This window comes from Pezoporus wallicus, unplaced genomic scaffold (assembly GCF_028554395.1).
Source record: "Pezoporus wallicus isolate ANWC-B61680 ecotype Strahan unplaced genomic scaffold, APGP_CSIRO_Pwel_v1 contig_7985, whole genome shotgun sequence".
Classification (NCBI taxonomy): Eukaryota; Metazoa; Chordata; class Aves; order Psittaciformes; family Psittacidae; genus Pezoporus; species Pezoporus wallicus.
This window is the reverse complement of record NW_026636538.1, coordinates 1,521,865-1,541,414: the sequence shown is the minus strand read 5'-3', so window position 1 is coordinate 1,541,414 and position 19,550 is coordinate 1,521,865. Positions and strand designations below refer to the sequence as shown.

Below are 19,550 nucleotides of genomic sequence, written 5' to 3'. Positions count from 1 at the left end.
GAATTACTCCAAAGTAAATCAATTGAGGTATTCCAGACCTACGCCAGGGAAAGCTGAATCAGAATCCGACCCTAGACTTCTAGGAATTATGCCAAAGATGATATATAAATCCTTTCACCCTATAGCTTGGAACAAAGACACTGACTATTGGCACTGCATTCCCTCGCTGCAAGTAGTTCAGAAAAAAAGCAAAGTAAAAATCAGTAAAGGTACAAGGATTACTCTTAATCTTTCTACTTTATACACCTGTATCTACACAGCAGAACAGCTTCTCTGTACTTTATAAAAAGAAATACACCACTTACATGTTAGTATTTGCATTTGCCTTAGTAAAGCTATTTATTTTCTAGAATATAAATCAGCAAGGTTGTAGTATCTAGTTTCAACTCCTATATCTACTTGCCCACCTGCAGAATTAAAATAAATAAATACTTTTGTTGGTTTCTACTTTCAGTAATCGAGTGTATCAAAAAAGTTTTTTTCTACCTACTAATCTCTTGACTGTTTTTTTCCAGAAACGTACCACATTCAGCTGCCCTAACAGTAATTCCAGTGTATTCATCCTCAAATCCACCACAGCTTTGAGATCTACAGCTTACTCCAAAGTTCTAAAAGGCAAGTTACAATGGTCACCGCTACATGTTTAACTTATTATGCCATTCATTTTCTTGCAAAGATGGTCCATAAAAGAACTCCAGAAGAAAAAATGGTTTGGCTGGTTTGAGGGAAGGAAGAAAACAAGTTGAACATACACTGACTACCATTCAGCTGGGCACAGGTGAGAGTGTCTGTCCACAAAACAGTCAGAAAAGAGCTTTACTCTGCTACCATTGCCTTACGAAAAAGTGGAGTAACAGGGAAATTATGACTACGCAAATCAACTGTGTACTAGGTGCTATGAATGTTTCTTGTCCCAGCTGTTCCACTTTACCCTCAAGCAATAATGAAAAGCAGTTGGATAGAAAGCTGCCTTTAACATGCATTTATACACACACACACACGTACGCAGAAAGAACCAGCTTTCTACACCAGTGCAGCACAACAGGTAAATAGGTCTGATGCTTCCTTACTTGTTAAGTATCTAAAGCAGTAAGTAGGAAATAGGGAACTACAGTTTTAACTGAGTAAAAGAAACATCAGCTTCCTCTGAAACAAAAACTTCTCCCCTCCACATGGGCAACACTACTGAACTGTCAACTTCTGATATATTTCACAGGTAAAGTGGGAATAACAGAAGTGGGAGATGTATGGATGTGTCAAATAAATGTGTAAGAAGCAGCTCACTAAAATGAAATTGTATGGTAGGACTCATACAGAGATGAGCACAGAAACATGACTACCCATGCAGAAAAGAGAAGCACTTGCTTTTGGTTAAAATAAACAACACATATTTTGTTAACAGTGGCATTTAGCATACATTTATAAGTTCTCATGGGCATGACTAAAGAGAAATGTGCACATTTGGGGGTCAAGGAGCTTTACTGGCTGTTGGTGTACATAGTTTGATTTCCTTTTTTTTTTAATAGAACATAAATTGCCACTGGCAAGTTACAGCCAAATACAAGAATCCATTTTAGAGAATGTTATAGAAGCAAAAATAAAAGAGGAAGGAGGGAGAGAAGAGAGGGAGAGAAATGGGTAAAAATGACTATTACTCATTCCCTATTTGGTAACAATAAAATATTATCAACAATATGCACGTTTCCACAACTAAGACCTGGTGAAACACTTTAGCCAGGACATATTCCCAGCAGGGTTTGCAGCTTCTACACCAACAAATCTCTACCCATAATACATTCCAGTTCCTGGCAAAGTCTTATATATTGACATCTAGCACTTGTTTTCAGAAACAGCAGCATGTATCAAATAAGCTCAGAACACTTCAATTTTCATCAAAGACTTATTTTCCACCAACAATACTATTGAGAAAAATCATACGAACCTGTTTATGAACATATGTTGATTTAACGCTAAATTTTGAGATTCTGAATTCTCACCGTATTATTTCCCAATCAGCTCAGTTTTGAAAAAGGACATAGTCTGCTTCCTCATTCCCTATGTTGAGCTGAAACTGCAAAGTGCATTGACACAGCACTGAAAAGACAGACATCCTGTCCTGAATAATCTCTAGTCCCAGAAAACAACTGCAGCCCAGAAAGCCAAAAGTATCTCTGGCTGCATCAAACCAGCAGGTCGAAGGAGGTGATCCTGCCCCTCTACGCCTGTGAGACCCCAGTTGGAGCACTGTGTGAAATTCTGGTGACCCGAACATAAGAAGGACATGGAGCTGTTGGAACAACTCCAGAGAAGGGCCAGGAGGATGATCAGAGAAAGTTGGGGCTGTTCAGCCTGGAGAAGAGAATCTGTGTGGTGACCTCACAGCAGCCTTCCAGTATCTGAAGGGGGCTTACAAGGATGCTGGAGAGGAACTCTCCATTAGGGACTGTAGTGACAGGACAAGGGGTAACAGGTTAAAACTTAAGCAGGCAAAATTCAGGTTGATATAAAGAAGTTCTTTAGTGTCAGGGTGGTGAGGCACTGGAACAGGTTGCCCAAGCAAGTTGTGAATGCTTCATCCCTGGCAGTGCCCAAGGCCAGGTTGGATGGAGTCTTCGGTGAACTGGTTTAGTGTGCAGTGTCCCTGCCTGTGGCAGGGGGGTTGGAACTAGATGATCTTAAGGCCTTTCCAACCCTAACTATTCTATGATTCTATGATATGAGCTATGTCATTCGGTCTGGGGTACGTTCTACCCATCCAGAAAATTACTAACAGAATTTCCATACTCACATTCTCCAGTCGTGGACAGCAGAATGACTCAAGTATTGTCAGATTTTAAACTTTGCTACTGAAAGTAAGCTTTTCTGGGATATCTGAAGCTGAAACAAATGAATTATCATTTCTTGCCTTATAGGTTAAAACAGATTCAGTCAAACTGCTATGCTTTCTGTGTAGCTGTGATTCCAGGGTGCTTTCCATAGACAACATCTCAGTCATGAAATAAATCTCAAAATTATTGAACATGTTCATCATAATTTACAATTCTTAATCCCACTCACCTTCTATGAAAGGTAAGATTTTGGGGTGATTATTGGTCTATAAAACTTAGAAACAACTCGGCCTTAATGGATCCAAGTGACAATACCCTGGTCCTTTCCTTTAGTGCTTGAATAGCAAAGAAAATTTTCAACCCTTGGTGGAGTTGCAAGGGAAGATGCTAGTGGATTTTTAATGGTTTCTGATTTATATTAGTGACATGTGTCCAATGCATTCATCTTAATAGCCTGTAAACACTAGGAGACAATGTGCAATTAAATGTTTGCATCTTTCCTTTCCTATTTGGAGGCAGCAGGTTCCAGCAAAAGAGCAGGATGATGTCCTGCATAAGACCAACTAACTTTAAAATGCATGCTCCAAACATTCCTTGTGCTAAGCTCACAGTTTCTATCAGATTTATGATGTTAAGTGCCTACTTTTGTAAATATGCTAGGATTCTATAGCAAGACAGAGATGACTCTAGAAGAGCTCTCTTGAAAATGCACATATCCTGCAAACATCCTGTTAAAAATCAAACTTTACCTGCTAAATGAAGAAAATTGGAGTTGCAGCCTCTGCAGCTGCAGGGCTGCTTAACAGCCTACAGGAAGGTCATATATTAAAAGTGAGGTGCACAGCTAGCACCACACAAGCACCTGAAAAAGAGCTCAGTCTCCAAACCTGGGACATTGATTTGGGAGTTAAAATGAAGTTTACGTGTAGTTAGACGCATAAAGAATTAAAATATTAACATATATAACACATATTTATACATAAGTAAATATAACCATATCCAGGGCTGCATCAAAAGGAGCATGACCAGCAGGTCGAAGGAGGTGGTCCTGCTCCTCTACTCTGCTCTGGTGAGACCTCACTTGGAGTATTGTGTGCAGTTCTGGTGTCCTCAGCATAAAAAGGACATGGAACTGTTGGAACAAGTCCAGAGAAGGGCCACGAGGATGATCAGGGGACTGGAGCACCTCCTGTATGAAGACAGGCTGAGGGAGTTGGGGCTGTTCAGCCTGGAGAAGGCTGTGTGGAGACCTCACAGCAGCCTTCCAGTATCTGAAGGGGGCCTATAGGGATGCTGGGGAGGGACTCTTCATTAGGGACTCTAGTGATAGGACAAGGGGTAACGGGTTAAAACTTAAACAGGGGAAGTTTACACTGGATATAAGGAAGAAGTTCTTTAGTGTAAGGGTGGTGAGGCACTGGAATGGGCTGCCCAGCGAAGCTGTGAACGCTCCACCACTGGCAGTGTTCAAGGCCAGGTTGGACAGAGCCTTGGATGACATGGTTTAGTGTGCGGTGTCCCTGCCCATGGCAGGGGGTTTGGAACTAGATGATCCTAAGGTCCTTTCCAACCCTAACTATTCTATGATTCTATCCTTAATTTTAAAGGACAAGCAGACTAATTTTTTGAGGGTAATGGGTTGTTTAAAACTTCAGAAGTGTTCTTTCCTCTTTGCGTAGGCCACATTTCCCAACACACAACAGACATCTTAAAAAGGCAATTAGTCAAAGCCAATATACCTTAATAGTACTAAAAACCAAATTATCTTTAATTCTGAAGATTTAAATTTTAGAAAACAAAAAATGCAATTTAGAACAGATGACAGGAAACCTAGTCCATACGTCTATCAAACCAACTGTATGAGTATATCAAAAGATATAAAGCACCACAAATCACAAGGCACCTAGGGAATTTGAGGTCTTGAACTTCAAAACCCCAGCAGTTGACATTTTTACTTCTGGAAGAAACTTGTTTTTAAACAGTGGTCCTCCACCAATATAGCAACTTAAGATAATCTATACATGTCAAATTAGCTTTAGAGCTACTAGCACTGCATTGCTAAGACTGTCTTTTGATCATTTCTGGAAACTGAAGCAAACCATCAGTTTAGAAAGAGCCAATTCAGAGAAGAGAGGCAGCAATAAAAACAGGATTTTTAGAGCTATACTTCCAAAATGTGAAAAGCAGAAATATTTTGCTCTTTACCAGCACTTGAGTTAGATTCCCACAGCACACATGAGCACAAAACAAAGAGTGGCACCACTTATGAGGTGTTTATGCACCGTAATGAGACTATACTTTGATATCTGTCAATATGAAGGGCATCAGGACTTCACTTGTTCATGCCTAAGAAAGAAATTTCATGATGACAGTCTGAAGTGCAGCTGCACTGCTTAGTTGTGCCAGTATTCATTACCTTCCTTGTTAATCACTGCATCCTCACCTGCCTAAAATTCTTCCAATTAACTCTGAAGTTTTCTTGACAAGTGATCTCATACCAGAAGGTTCTGCTCTATACACAGACTTCCAGACACTGCTGGAAGTAGGATATGAATATTAATTTGCCATCTCCTGTCCATGCCAAATACATAAATATCAAGTGCTGGTACTTGCCTGCAAAACAGGACCTGCTTGACTACCACAGTTAGTTTTCTTCTAGTTTAAGAGAAATTACATTCTGAGGGAGCAAGTACAGACTGTTTGCAGAACATTTGCTACTAAAATCATTATAAAAATTGAGAGTGATAAAAATCTATCATTCTGGAAGCTTAGATTCTGCTTTCTTACCTTTTTCCTCAACCCCTGGATACGAGGAACATACACTTTTACTACAGTCTCGGAAGATGCTAGGGGGTGTGTTTTCATAAAGGAGAAGAGAGGAAAATAAAAGAAGTGGTGTTTGCTCCATGTCAGTTAAGGAGATGTTTTGTGAGATTACTAATGGCACAGACAAGCTAACTATAAAGAGCAGAGAAGTAGGCACTAAGTGTGGGTTAGAGAGATTTTATGAACCAAGTCAGACAGTACAACATCTGAAAAGACCCACAGCTGGTCTAGTAGGATTCACCATGCCCCTAATCTGAGACTACACCATGGCTGGTGATCACGGAACACTGATTCTATTAAAAACTTGCACAAGGCAATGGCTCTTATTAATTTCAGTTAACTGCTGGAGCACATTACCATGCTCCTAGAATACATTTTCCTTCAAGTTTCATCCAAGAGGGATCCAGCTCATTAGTTCCAAGACCAACCCACGACATAGGCCAAAGCACAGTAAGACCAGACAGCCGGATTTTTTCAAAAGCACAAATTTTATCTGAACTACAGCATAAAGAGGTACACAGGTAAGGTCTTGTTCAGAAAGCAACAGGCAAACTGAGAAAAGGCAACATTTACTCACTAGATACTACTGCTCCAACTGCTACAGGCACTGAAGGGAAAACTGTAACTCTACACATAGCTCCCGGCAGCTTCCTTATCTTGCAACACCAGCACTAGCACAGAGCCATACCCTTGCCTTGTAGTCTGTTCATTACACTTGCAATTTGCAAAGTGCATCCATTTGAACATAAAAAAACCACAAACAAACAAACCCACAACCTATTAAAAATCATTGCTATTACACAATCTCAATACATTTTGAGATAACAACCAGGCTGATTTTAGAATCACAGAACATTTAGGTTGGAAAGGACCTTTAAGATCATCTAGTCCAACCATTAATAGTTTTGACAATATCCTTCTTGAACTGCATTCAAAAATCCGACCTCCTTAGCAAGAATATAGCCCCAACTATATTTTTGACGGCTTTTCTGTTCCTGAATCCGGTTCCACAGAAAATATGCCTGACATAGTGTACTTGGCCTCTCTTTTTAGAGATGTATAATGTTGACATTTGCAGGCCTAAGTATTTCAAGGACTGAAACTATCAAGTTTTAAATCTTTCTAACAAGCATTTAATTTTCAGCCAGTTGGAAACTGCTTAGAAGACAAGCTGGCAGAAAGAAAGGAAAACATATCTTGTTTCCATCTTCCATGTACATGTGTACTGTCATGATAAACTGGGGGAATGTTACAACAACCACAAAGTTCAGTCGCAGCGGGCACTCCTACATTCCCTATCGTGCCTGGTCATCTACAGTTTGTGTGGTCAGAAAAGCACCCGAAATTACTAAAATGGTAACAGGGACTTAGGTAAGCAAGCCAGCTATTCAGGTTGAGGCAATGCTATGGCAGTGGACTGACTTGTACAGCTAGAGTATTAAGAAATGTGTTCACAGGCATCTGAACAAATTCACAGCAAAGGCAATTTCTTCTTTTGGCAGCAGAATTACTGCAATTTACAATGTCATATACCTTGCTTTAAAAGTCTTTTCATATGAACATGCTTAGAAGAAAAAAATAAGAGGTAAATTACATGGTCACTCTTGCTTGCCCAGCTAGAACATATGAGTATTAATCCATCTGTAAGCAAAGCTGTTCAGTACCTCCTCTTCAGCCACTCACATGAAAACACTGGATATTCAAAAACAAGTGTGTGAACCAAATGCTGAGCCCTCTTCTAGCAGGTGCACTTACTGCTTCCTCTGCTGAAAGAGTAAGTTTACTAAATATTTTTGCAAGAGATTTGTAGGACATGGTATTTCTCCCTTAGAAAGATAATATCCTTGAAAGAAAATCTCCTACCTAAAACACATGTTTTCTATGAACAGTTTGATGTGAGAAGAACTCTTCAGACTAGAGTTCTTGACAGAAAATGGCATAAAATCCAACCAAAGGCTCTGCCAAAACTTCCTAAACCTTTGGAAAAGATTCAACTACTTAAAGTCCAATTTACATATAGGATTTTTTCCATTTAAAGCAATATGCAAAACTGTTCTTATTACTTACATACACTTCTTTGTATGCACACACACAGAAAATGGATAAAATCCCCTTTGCTATATTAAGCTATTAAAACACAAATAAAAGCAACATGAACTGGCTGCTACATGATGAATTTTATATTAACTTCATCATTAACCTGAGATCATAACTCAACACTAGTGATCACATAGTTTGCTTCGTGTAGGACAGCTCTCGATACAACCTTCACCTTAAATTCCACATACAAGTATTAAAACTCAGTATCAGATTTACTGAATTAAAGATAACACTATGGAAATAAGTAATGAAAATATTTCACAAATGAAGACCTTGATCTTCTACATCAGCAGATGAAAAGCAGAATGGTGGGCTGCTACAAACTCAGAGTTGGTTCTCTGACTTCAAGTCTATTTTTGCTGTCACTGAACAGCATACCTATATACTCAAAAGGGATAAAGAGCACTGCTTGTCCATACAGCCACATTCAACCAAACTTTTATAACCCAGGTGAGAAGGAGAAAAACAGTAAAGCACTGCCTCAGACCTAGAGCTAGCTTTACCACCTAAACCAAAAACTTCATATAACTATACCTTCAAACACAAGCTTTCTGTCTGTACTTTCAAAGTCCTTCACAACCTGCCCGGCATACCCTATCTACCATCTTAATCATTTCCCAGTCACGATCAATTTCTACTTTTAGCATTCTTTGATGGCAGTCTCTACTGACTGTCAGATAAGAATATGTCTGCTATTCTGACAGTCATGATGATTGTGAGCTGTTTTCCACTGTTTCCACAAAGATATTACACTCCATCAAAACTTTCTTTGTAGTATCTCATAAAAAGAACAGTGCTTAATTGTCTGTATGCTGATCCAAACAATTATTCGGCTTCCCTGTGCCCATGAGCACTTGTATCTAACAGTTTTCCACGATTCCATAATTAGTTATCCTTGGGGTAAGGAAAGTTTCCATTTTCATATGCATCAGCATACTCCTGATGCGCTTTGTCCTGATTAAAGACAAGGACACAAAAGTGAAGCAGTAACACAGATAAAAAATTTCTCCTTGAATCTCCTGATTTGCATCAGTTCCAAAACTAAAACCAACAGAATTCAAGGTTGAACACAGAGATTAGTCTTGTCATTAGTTGTAATATCAGGAAGGTGAACAAAACACACACAGGCTTATCTTGGTCAATCTGCACCATATGAATTTAAAGGGGAAAAGCAATGACCTTTGAAAGGCTCAAACTTTGAAATTCACTGACAGTATCACTAATTCTACACCATGGATTTTGTATATCACTGGGCAAACTTATCAGTTATACAACATTTCTCCTTAGAAAAGGAGACTATTAGCATAAAACTAGAAGTTGAGCTATTACTGTCTGCTCCAAACTTTCATTCCAGGTAAGGAGATGCTGCAGTAGCATAAACAACAAAAAACCAACCAACCAACCTAGCACTGAAACTGAACTATGACACAGCATCAGAGTAAAAGCACAGATGTACAAAAGCATTCCCCAGGGGGCTGAAGCTCCTCAAAAACATACAAAAGGAGAGAGGTTTTTTTGCTTACAAAGAACTGTAGGGTCCACTTGACAATAGCTTCTAACAACACTGTGTATTTGAATCCCCACAGATCTTCAAAATCAATAACCTTTGAAATAGCCCCTTTCCAAAGAATACATATCACACTAAATTGAGGTCAGAAACTTTATTTTTTGCTCAGGTGAAATTATGCATGTGCTTATTAGAAGTTTGACCTGAGGAAGGAAACATGGGATCAAGCCAATCAATTTTTGAGAACTAAACTTTCTTGCTAATTACACTCTTCACTGATACGAAGTTCTTGGCAGAACAGCTCCAGTTGGTGCTAAATCCACTGAAAGTTCATTTTACTACTATGTTCCACAGATATATTTTATTTCACTCAGGTTTTTTATTCACTGATTGCAAGCATTTTTGTGACAACTGGCTTTGGCCAAGCACATTGTCACACTGGAAGTTAGAATACAAGAATCTGTCTAAACATTTTCTTTTTATAAAAAAATTTCAAATAGTAATTTAAGAAATAAAATTAAAGCTGTCAACTTTTAAAAACATATCCTCAGAAAACAGCATAAAACTGTTTTCATTTACATTCTTGTTAGTCAAAGATAATCCTCCCATGGCACAGACCCAAATTTTAGCCTCCTGAATGCACATACCACTGAATAATTTGTTCGAATGTCAGTTGCAATTTTCAAAAATCCCTTCTTGCCTCCGAATCTTAAACATCTGTAACAAATACTTGTTTTGAGAGTGCTTTACATTTGTGACACTTGACCTTTTACTGTATGCACCACAAAATTTAAGTTTCAAATACCATGCAAGCAGGAAATCTGATCATTCCAGCAGTAGCCATCTGCGTGGTCCAGTATCAAATATTAGTTCTGGGTTGCACAAAGTCATAGGCTACAGATCTTCTTCTGCAGCTTCTATAATTAGTTGCAATTTGCTGCTTCTAAAACATTTCTTATGGAACATCTGGCCTCAAAATCTTACCTACCATTAGAAAAGCACTTAGCATTTGGCTGTTGGTGTGCATACATGTGTGTATATGCACACATGCACACGGAGTGAACTACAGGATGCAAGTATATGCTTTGTGGTTGGCACACATAGGTTTAGAGATTTCTATTCCAGCAACAAAAGCCTTTTAGCTCTGTAACAGTAAAAGAATATTACAAGAAATATTAAACATAATGGAAACGTGTTTTCAAATGTTTCTGCTGGCTTATGTCTAATTATTGATGTTAAATGTTAACAGCTCATCAAGCACCCTACCAAACACTTGAGAGCTTTGCACAAGCTGGAATTTTCTTTTGCATTATCCTTAATATAGCTGGAGGACTGTGTTGAAATTAAAATGTGAACAAGGCTTTAAAAAGAAAACAACCAAAAAAAAAAACAAACCAACCACAAAACCTCTCTAGGGTTAAAGCACCATACTGAATAAAAAAAAACAAGTGCAACGTTAAAATACCAAAGTACTTTTTGTTAACTAGGTTAGACATATAACAAAATTGAGCCACTGCATATTTCAAGTTTCATTGTGTCAGAAGAAAATCCTTCCTGAGCCTGTGAAAAACAGTGTAATGGCAAATTATTGCAAGCAACAAAACAAAAAGCCCTTTGAGACCCTCTCATGTAAGAAAGCTTCTAAGTACATTCAAGCAAATACTATAACTTCTGAAGGGAAAAAAGAATTCACTCCTGGATCTTTAAAGCACTCCTTTAATAATAACACCACATGTTTTGAAAAATGCCCAATGCTCAGTGGTGCTGCCCACAGCTGTCTCAAGCAACCAGCACTGCTCCTTGGGAGGAAGAAGTTGGAAGTGTGCAGGAAACTACATTGTTCTTGAAATACTTTTTTTGTCAAGTCGTAAGAAAATTCCAGCAAAGCACTATTAACATGCTGTTACATCTGCAAGAACACAGCTACAGCTAATAAAGAATTAAAAATAAGCATAAACAAAGATACTAGCCATGATGAGAACAATATCAGCCTCTTAAAAAAATAGCAGGGACCACACCTTCACATGCCTGATTCTTCAGGTAGCTTTAAAGAAGGTGACCATAGAAGCTATTATTTGCAACCTCTCAATGTTAGAAATGCATTCATCACATTTCTTACCTGAGCCCCGTCCTTTAATTTCAAGATGCATTCCATTGTATTGATGGTGATAACAACTGGCTCTGATCCCAATTTTGTCCATGGCACATGAATCCGAAGTTCATGAATATGCCCGCTTAAAAAGGTAAATGGTAGTTTCAGCTCCTAGCAACAACAAGAAGAGTGGTGAATGAACTACTGAAACACATCAAAATTCAAGGCACATTTGTAACTTAAAATAGTACAGTTCTAGCACAAAACATGTCAGAATTTATTCTGTCTCCCCACATCAGCAGTGTCAAGGCATGGGCCTTGACAACTAGCTTTACAATCACTTGCACACATACAATTAGTCTATTCAATGGAAACATTTGGATTATCATGTCCTTAATAATCAAAGACAATTTAAAGCCACCTCTTATGCACGAACCTATCGCAAAATGTGTCACTGTTCAACGGACAAGCAGAAATGAACCACGTGAAAGTAAATACTTAAAATTATACACAACCTGCATTATTCTGAAGAACACAAATTTGGAATTAAACAAACATTGACAAAGCCACAGCAAGTCAATGTCTTCAAAAATATTTTAGTTATAAGAGATTGGAGCTTAAGATTGGCCTACTGTGGCCACATTCACAACAAACTGCTCCGTAATACAAAGTTATTAAATTTTTCATTCACAAATTCGATAACTCCTCACCAAGGCCCTATGTGTATAACGCACTACTCTAAAAACTGGTGCAAGTCAGCCCAGAACTCCTAACAAATGCCTGGTGCCCCACCCAGTCAATACGTAGATCACACCTCTATAGGACAGCCCTAGTGACCCAGCTGCTGCTGCATGCAGCGAATCAGCAGAAAACAAGGTACCAAGGTTTAAATTCTTTGGATACAAAGTGCTGAAATTCCCCCAGTAGCTCCAGGGGTTCTCCCAGGAATCACGAGCTTAACGCCTATCAGACAAACGATCAGGCTAGAGACCTGGTCCCAGAACTAGACATCAAGATTTGGAATAAGGAAATAAGTGCTTAGTGCAAAATAAATAAACCATATTTGATATTATTACAGAATTTTAAGTTAGCATTTTTAATACTACGTATTCTAATGATAAGACTTCAATGATAATGTACTTCCTGATCTCCTATCCTGACATTTTTGGCTATAAAGGTTTTAAGTCTTAATGGGGAAAAAACAACAGATGTCTTTAGCTGGAGTTGCTTATAGCCTGGTGTTTGTGTCTTCACCTTAGATGCTGGGAACTACAGGTGTGAATATTCTCAGGTTGAGGAAGAAGTGAATCTAAGTCTCCCAGATACTCAGCAATAGTTCTCACCATTACAACAGAATATTTTCAGTTGGAAGGCACCTACAACAATCATCTAGTTCAACTGCCTGACCAATTCAGGGCTGACCAAAAGCTAAAGCATGTCATTAAGGGCATTATCCAAATGCCTCTTAAACACTGACAGGCTTGGGACATTGACCACCTCCCTAAGAAGACTGTTCCAGTGTTTGACCACCCTCTCAGTTAAGAAATTCTTCCTATGGTCAAGACTGAACCTCCCCTGGCTCAGCTTTGAACTACTCCCACAGGTCATATCACTGGATACCATACAAAGAACTCAGCAACTCCATCTCTGCTTACTGTCCTCAGGAAGCTGTAGAGAGCAATGAAGTCACCCCTCAGCCTACTCTTCTCCAAACTAGACAAGCCCAGAGCCCTAGCCATTCTTCACAGGACATTCCTTTTAGCTTCCACCAGCTTTGTTGCTCTCCTCTGGACACATTCAAAGACCTCCACATCTTTCTTAAATTGTGGTGCCCAGAACTGCATACAGTGCTTAAGGTGAGGCCACACCAACACCACATACAGCAGGACAGTCACCAATTTTGACCAGCTGGCTATTCTTTGTTTGATGGACTGCAGGATGTGGTTTGCCCTCTTGGCTACCAAGGCACACTGCTGATGCACATTGAGCCTGCCGTTTCTTAGTAAACTCAGGGACATAAACCTTTGTTCAGCAGAATTTCCCTGGAAACCTGGGACTTAAGCACCTTGGCTCAATTTAGGTACTAGGTACTTGCATGCTCTGACTCGGTACTCCTGTGAATGAGTAGAAGTTAAATAGAGAAGGTCCGTGAAAATCTGAGATCAAGCAGGTAAGGTGGTAGGGAATTTTAGACAAACATCCAGAAGTGGATCCAGAAAGCCTATTTTCCTGCACTTTCTGACTTTAGTCGTACCCCTGCTGTATAGAAGTTCTACAATAACAAAATCTGAGGACGTTTTGCATTTAGTACTGGGCATATATAATAAGTCTACCTTCTGTGAAGCTAGTTAATATGTGCCTAACATCTTGAAACTGTATTCAAATCTTAGTGGCATGTTTTCTAAGCCCACTAAAAATTTTTTCGTAAGTTCCAAGTTGAAATAACTACCACTGCAACTGTGACAGGTTAGCATCCTGACTCTAATTAGTCATCCAAAGGAGAAGCCACCTATTCTTACCCACAAATACCTAGCAACATCAAAGCGACAACAGCTCCTAATAGGAGCAACATTAAGGAACACACTCTCCATTCCACAGATACCTCTTTAGCCTTTCTACTGGTATGACTAAGAAGTTCATCTTGCATCCAAGACCTAATAGTAGATGAAATATATTCACTGCTAACAAAATCTTCAGAGAAGACACCTCACAAAACAATAGCTATACGTTTTGTTGTCATAAAGCTTTCAGTTTGTGAATTAGGTTTCAGGGTTTACTAAGTTTTCATTAACTAATTTAAAAAGCCTCACATCTGTCTCATGTCAGGGAACCTCCTTACTGTTACCTCAGCCATGCTTACAGAAAGTCACATCTAATTCCAAGCCCCCAGTCCAAAAGATGAGAGTTACAGGCTTCCCCATGAAAACAGTTCACAGCAGTCACTTTTTTTTTTTAAAAAAAGAAAGCATTTTTTCTTCACCTCATTCACTAATATACTGAAGGATTTTAGCTGAAAGCCTCTCTCCTAAAAATTTAGCCTTAGGCTTACAGTCAACCCAAACAAAATTTTAACCCACAGAGTCTCAGTCAAGCCACTGAATAGAGATACTGAGCAGTTCAGTACAGCCATCGCTACACTGGTCATACAATAAATGAAAAAGTACCTTATGTCCCACAGCCTGGGGGGAAGAGAGGGAGGAAGGCAGGCAGAAAAAGATATGGACTCTAAAAGTACATTCCAGCTTAAGAGACAATGCTTTCATGAATCAAGACAGCAAGCTATTACTATTAACAGTAACAGAAATAAATTCCTTTCCAGACTTGGAGGCACGTAATTTTTATGTTGCTCATCAATACCATAACATCTATTTATAGCCTGACTTGTGTTCACATGTGTAAGTTACAAGTTTACTTCAAAAGGTACTCTAGAATAGATATTTTTCCACTATTTGCTGGATAGATTTAACATATTCTCATTTTTGTCTATTTAACTGTAAGATAGTTAAAGAAACAGAAACAGGAATTATTTCAAAATGAGGTGATACAACCAAATGCACAGCTTACTTAGAAGACAGTTATTTCTCAAAGGAATTTGCCTGACATTATCCTAATTGCACAGCCAAATTTTCTTAAAGCCATGCAGACAAATCTTTGTTATGCTATTTCAGTAGACAATACAAAACAAATGTGTGCCAGATTTAATAACTTGCTCATAATACAACATATCAAAGACCATTTCTTTCTGTCCTCCTTTTCTGTGCAATCTTTCCCCTTTCACTAAGTACTGAGTGTTTGGTGACCCACAAGTATGCAACATGACATGGAAGTATTAACATAGAATCTGGTATGAGTTGGGAAGGCCCTTAAGATCATCTAGTTCCAACCCTCTGCCATGAGCAGGGACACCTCACACTAAACCATGTCACCCAAGGCTCTGTCCACCCTGGCCCTAAACACTGCCAGGGAGCATTCACAACCTCCCTGGGCAACCCATTCCAGTGCCTCACCACCCTTACAGAAAAGAACTTCTTCCTTATATCCAATCTAAACTTCCCCTGTTTAAGTTTTAACCCATTACCAAATTAAGGACAAAAATACAGAATCAGAGAATAGTTAGGGTTGGAAAGGACCTTAAGATCAACTTCCAACCCCCTGCCATGGGCAGAGACACCTCACACTAAACCATGTCACCCAAGGCTCTGTCCAACCTGGCCTTGAACACCACCAGGGATGGAGCATTCACAACTTCCCTGAGCAACCCATTCCAGTGCCTCACCACACTTACAGGAAAGAACTTCCTCCTCATATCCAGTCTAAACTTCCCCTGTTTAAGTTTTAACCCGTTACCCCTTGTCCTATCACTAGAGTCCCTAATGAAGAGTCCCTCCCCAGCATCCCTATAGGCCCCCTTCAGATACTGGAAGGCTGCTGTGAGGTCACCACACAGCTTCTCTTCTCCAGGCTGAACAGCCCCAACTTTCTCCACCTGTTATCTGTATAGAGGTGCTCCAGCCCCCCAGTCATCCTCGTGGCCCTCCTCTGGAGTTGCTGTTTGCTCCATGCCCTTCTTATGCTGAAGACACCAGAACTGGACATGAACGTCAGCTGAAGTGCAAGGAGTGAGGGGAGAAAGAACAGACTTGTTCCCAAACCTTTTATAAGGTGCTTTGTCCAGGTAGTTGTCACCTATGCTACTGTACCCGAATAATCACTACAGTTCCAGAAAAGCTGGAATTCTCTGAAAATGTTTAAGGCTCCAGACAAAGATATCCAGGGTATGTGCATTTGTATCCAAAGTATAAAGCATAAAATTGAGGCTGTGTTTATGCCAGATAAGGAGCAGGGAACCAGGCTTAGGATAACAGCTCAGGAAAGGATGTTAGAAGACCAGAGCAGTTAAGGCAACTAATTTTGGATATCACAAATCCATTCAGGCAGAAGGACTTTCTTTTCAAGGGAGCTCTCTGCCAGCTGCAAAGGTCTTGGGATGTTGTATTACTACACACTCAGAAAAAGAGTTTTGCTGAGCAGGCATAAAGCAGCACCCTTACCACAAAAAAATAGAAAAAAAAAGAAGAGAGAGAATAGACATCCTAAATACAGTCTGTGCATCCAGGCAAGTTCCAAAGAATAATAAAAGCCAAAATAAGTTCACTAGTTTTCACACAAACATGGAGCCAAATACAGAAAAAAAAAAAAAAAAAAAGTAATCTGAGCTATACTCATAGACCCATAGAACAGTTAGGGTTGGAAAGGACCTTAAGATCAACTTCCAACTCCCCTGCCATGGGCAGGGACACCTCACACTAAACCATGTCACCCAAGGCTCTGTCCAACCTGGCCTTGAACACTGCCAGGGATGGAGCATTCACGACTTTCCTGGGCAACCCATTCCAGTGCCTCACCACCCTTACACTAAAGAACTTCTTCCTTATATCCAGTCTAAACTTCCCCTGTTTAAGTTTTAACCTGTTACCCCTTGTCCTATCACTAGAGTCCCTAATGAAGAGTCCCTCCCCAGCATCCCTATAGGCCCCCTTCAGATACTGGAAGGCTGCTGTGAGGTCACCACACAGCTTCTCTTCTCCAGGCTGAACAGCCCCAACTTCCTCAGCCTGTCTTCATACAGGAGGTGCTCCAGTCCCCTGATCATCCTCGTGGCCCTTCTCTGGACTTGTTCCAACAGTTTCATGTCCTTTTTATGCTGAGGACACCAGAACGGCACACAATACTCCAAGTGAGGTCTCACAAGAGCAGAGTAGAGGGGCAGGATCACCTCCTTCACCCTGCTGGTCACGCTCCTTTTGATGCAGCCCAGGATACGGCTGGCCTTCTGGGCTGCGAGCGCACGCTCCCGGCTCACGTTCATTTTCTCATCAACCAACACCCCCAAGTCCTTCTCCGCAGGGCTGCTCTGAATCTCTTCTCTGCCCAACAATTTTGTATTCATTGCATATTCACATCCCCATTTAAGCTGATAGAACATTAGCACAGGTATATTATGGCAACATTTGCTTCTACAAGAGCCATGACATTAACAGATTGCACTGGATGTTTAGGTACCCAGCTGATAAATTGGCAAAGATGAAGAGATCACCCACCAGCAAACTGCAACTATCTGAGAGGGAAAACATAAGTGACAGCAGCAAAATCCTAACTGTACCCGGTAATGTAGCAAGTTTGATACATCCAACCCAAGTCACCATTTGTTATTTGGACAAACCGTCTCTCTACACAGTATAGCAAGTGGAGGTTTTCACAACCAATACAGGAGATTTCAAAACTCAACTGGAGAAAACCACAAGCTGATCTGACATAATACTGGTAAGAGCCCTTCTCAGAAGAGGAGGTTGGACTGGATAAGCTCCAGAATTCCTTTCTGATCAACCCTTCTCAGATTTCCTAATATATACATTAAAAAGGGCTTCAAATATTCATGGGAGGAACACATCGTACCAACTGAAGTCTAGTATCCACATCAGCTGTATGAACAAGCCATACCAATAAAGTGAAGAACTTGATAGAAAATACACAGGCCACCAGATACTTCATATAAGACAAATCAGGCTCTTTACAAAAGCACAGAAAACGGGACAGGATCTCTTGTAAGATTGTCTCCTCTTCCAGAACAGGATCAGAGATCACATTCTTTCACATTTTAGAAGGTCTCCCAGTAGAGACCATGCAGCCTCCTCAGTCTTCTCCAATGCCTCATAATCCGATTAAAACAAGGAAATTTCCCTTTACGTCCAATCTAAGTCTCTCCAAATGCAATTTATTCCTTGTCTCATCCACGTAATTCTTGTCCTATCTTGTCTCACTTTTTTTTATTCCAAAATTAAAACACATTACCTATTTAATTTTTTTTTCAGTGGCCATATTGCCTAAATCTCCCATTATTTTTTGCTGCATTTCTCTCAGCTCCTTCACTTGGACTACATCTGGACACAGGACACCAGCTAAGACTCACTACATCAACATAAAACAGCTTTATTGGTCTCACACATCCAAATCCTTGTCAACTCAGGTAAGCACACAAGGGAACAGTCCCTCTGCTAAGCGTTAATCAGTTCATATTGACAGCAGGCTCCAGATTCTGTACCAAGTGTTTTACTTGGTCAAGCTTGTCTTTTAAAGGCCGAGAGCCCCTGATCTAATCCACACAAACCAGCTGATCAACTCTGTCCTTCAGTTACTCTGAAGTTAAATACAACTGGAATGATGAAACCTGGAATTATAAAACAATACAGAGAACACAAATCTGCACAATTAAAGAGAGCTCCTACTTTGTGACATTCTGAATTAGTTACTATATGCAATTAGTAAATATGACTGGAAAAGCAATTAAGTTTATGTTCATACTGTAAAACAATAGTTACCGAAATAGGAAACATGTCCACAAAAAGCCGTTCTTTTCACACCCCATAACTTACAGGGTGTGCAAAGAATTACCATTCATTACCAAACAAATGGCATGGAATTAAAGCAAAAATAACTACATGCAGGGAAAATAAAGGGCTTGCATAAGAAGAAAGCCACCAAGTACTGAATGAACATTTATCTGTGCAGACCAACCTAAATTAGTCAACTTCTTTTAGATCAAGGACATAGAGTGAAACTACTATAAACATACCTGTTCAAGCACATCTAGCTTTAATTCAAGTTTACTAAGTACGACATCTCCTCCCCAGAGTGACAACTGTAGATCTGAAGGCTTCAGATTCTTTATGTAGCGATTCACATAACTCATTAGAATAGGAGTAACATAGGACTCCAGCATTCTGGAAGATTTCTGTATTACAGGGCAAGCACTAAGGAAAAAAACAAAACAATGAGATATTATTCATAAATCTGTCAGCCTAACTTTCAATAAAGCAACAGTTACATTGAATAGATGAAAATTTTTATTTCAGACTCTGCTTTGTAAACATGTATGTCTATATGTAGAGATACATATACTTACACATAAAGGTGAAATACATACCAAAATGAAAGCACATTTATTTGCATTTACAAAGTTCCAGTTTATACACATACATATACTAGAACTAAAAACTGGCTTGTTCACTATCAAAAGAAAAGTCAACCTAACCAAACCAAAAAGAGGAGGTCGAGCAGTCTACCATGCTTTCATATAAAACTTAAATGACACAAACCCTGTCATTTTTAATAGACAGAAAACCGTATTAAAACACCC

General features: G+C 39.6%; 1 protein-coding gene across 13 annotated transcripts in view; it reads right to left on the bottom strand.

Annotated features, from left to right (window-relative positions):
• VPS13B (vacuolar protein sorting 13 homolog B) overlaps positions 1–19,198 on the bottom strand; it is a 442,303-nt gene extending 423,105 nt beyond the window's left edge. For 5 of the 13 annotated variants that reach the window (XM_057400543.1, XM_057400540.1, XM_057400542.1 and 2 more), the window contains exons 1-2: positions 18,987–19,198; positions 11,381–11,524 (exon numbers count right to left, since the gene is read on the bottom strand). In XM_057400543.1, the coding sequence (XP_057256526.1) occupies positions 11,381–11,524; positions 18,987–19,133 (291 nt within the window). In that variant the 5' untranslated portion in view covers positions 19,134–19,198. Of the gene's footprint in view, positions 1–5,244; positions 5,468–11,380; positions 11,525–18,986 lie in introns of those variants that run through there. The other 8 variants (XR_008971117.1, XM_057400552.1, XM_057400551.1 and 5 more) reach the window with 5 other exon arrangements.
• Between the last annotated feature and the right edge of the window lie 352 nt (positions 19,199–19,550).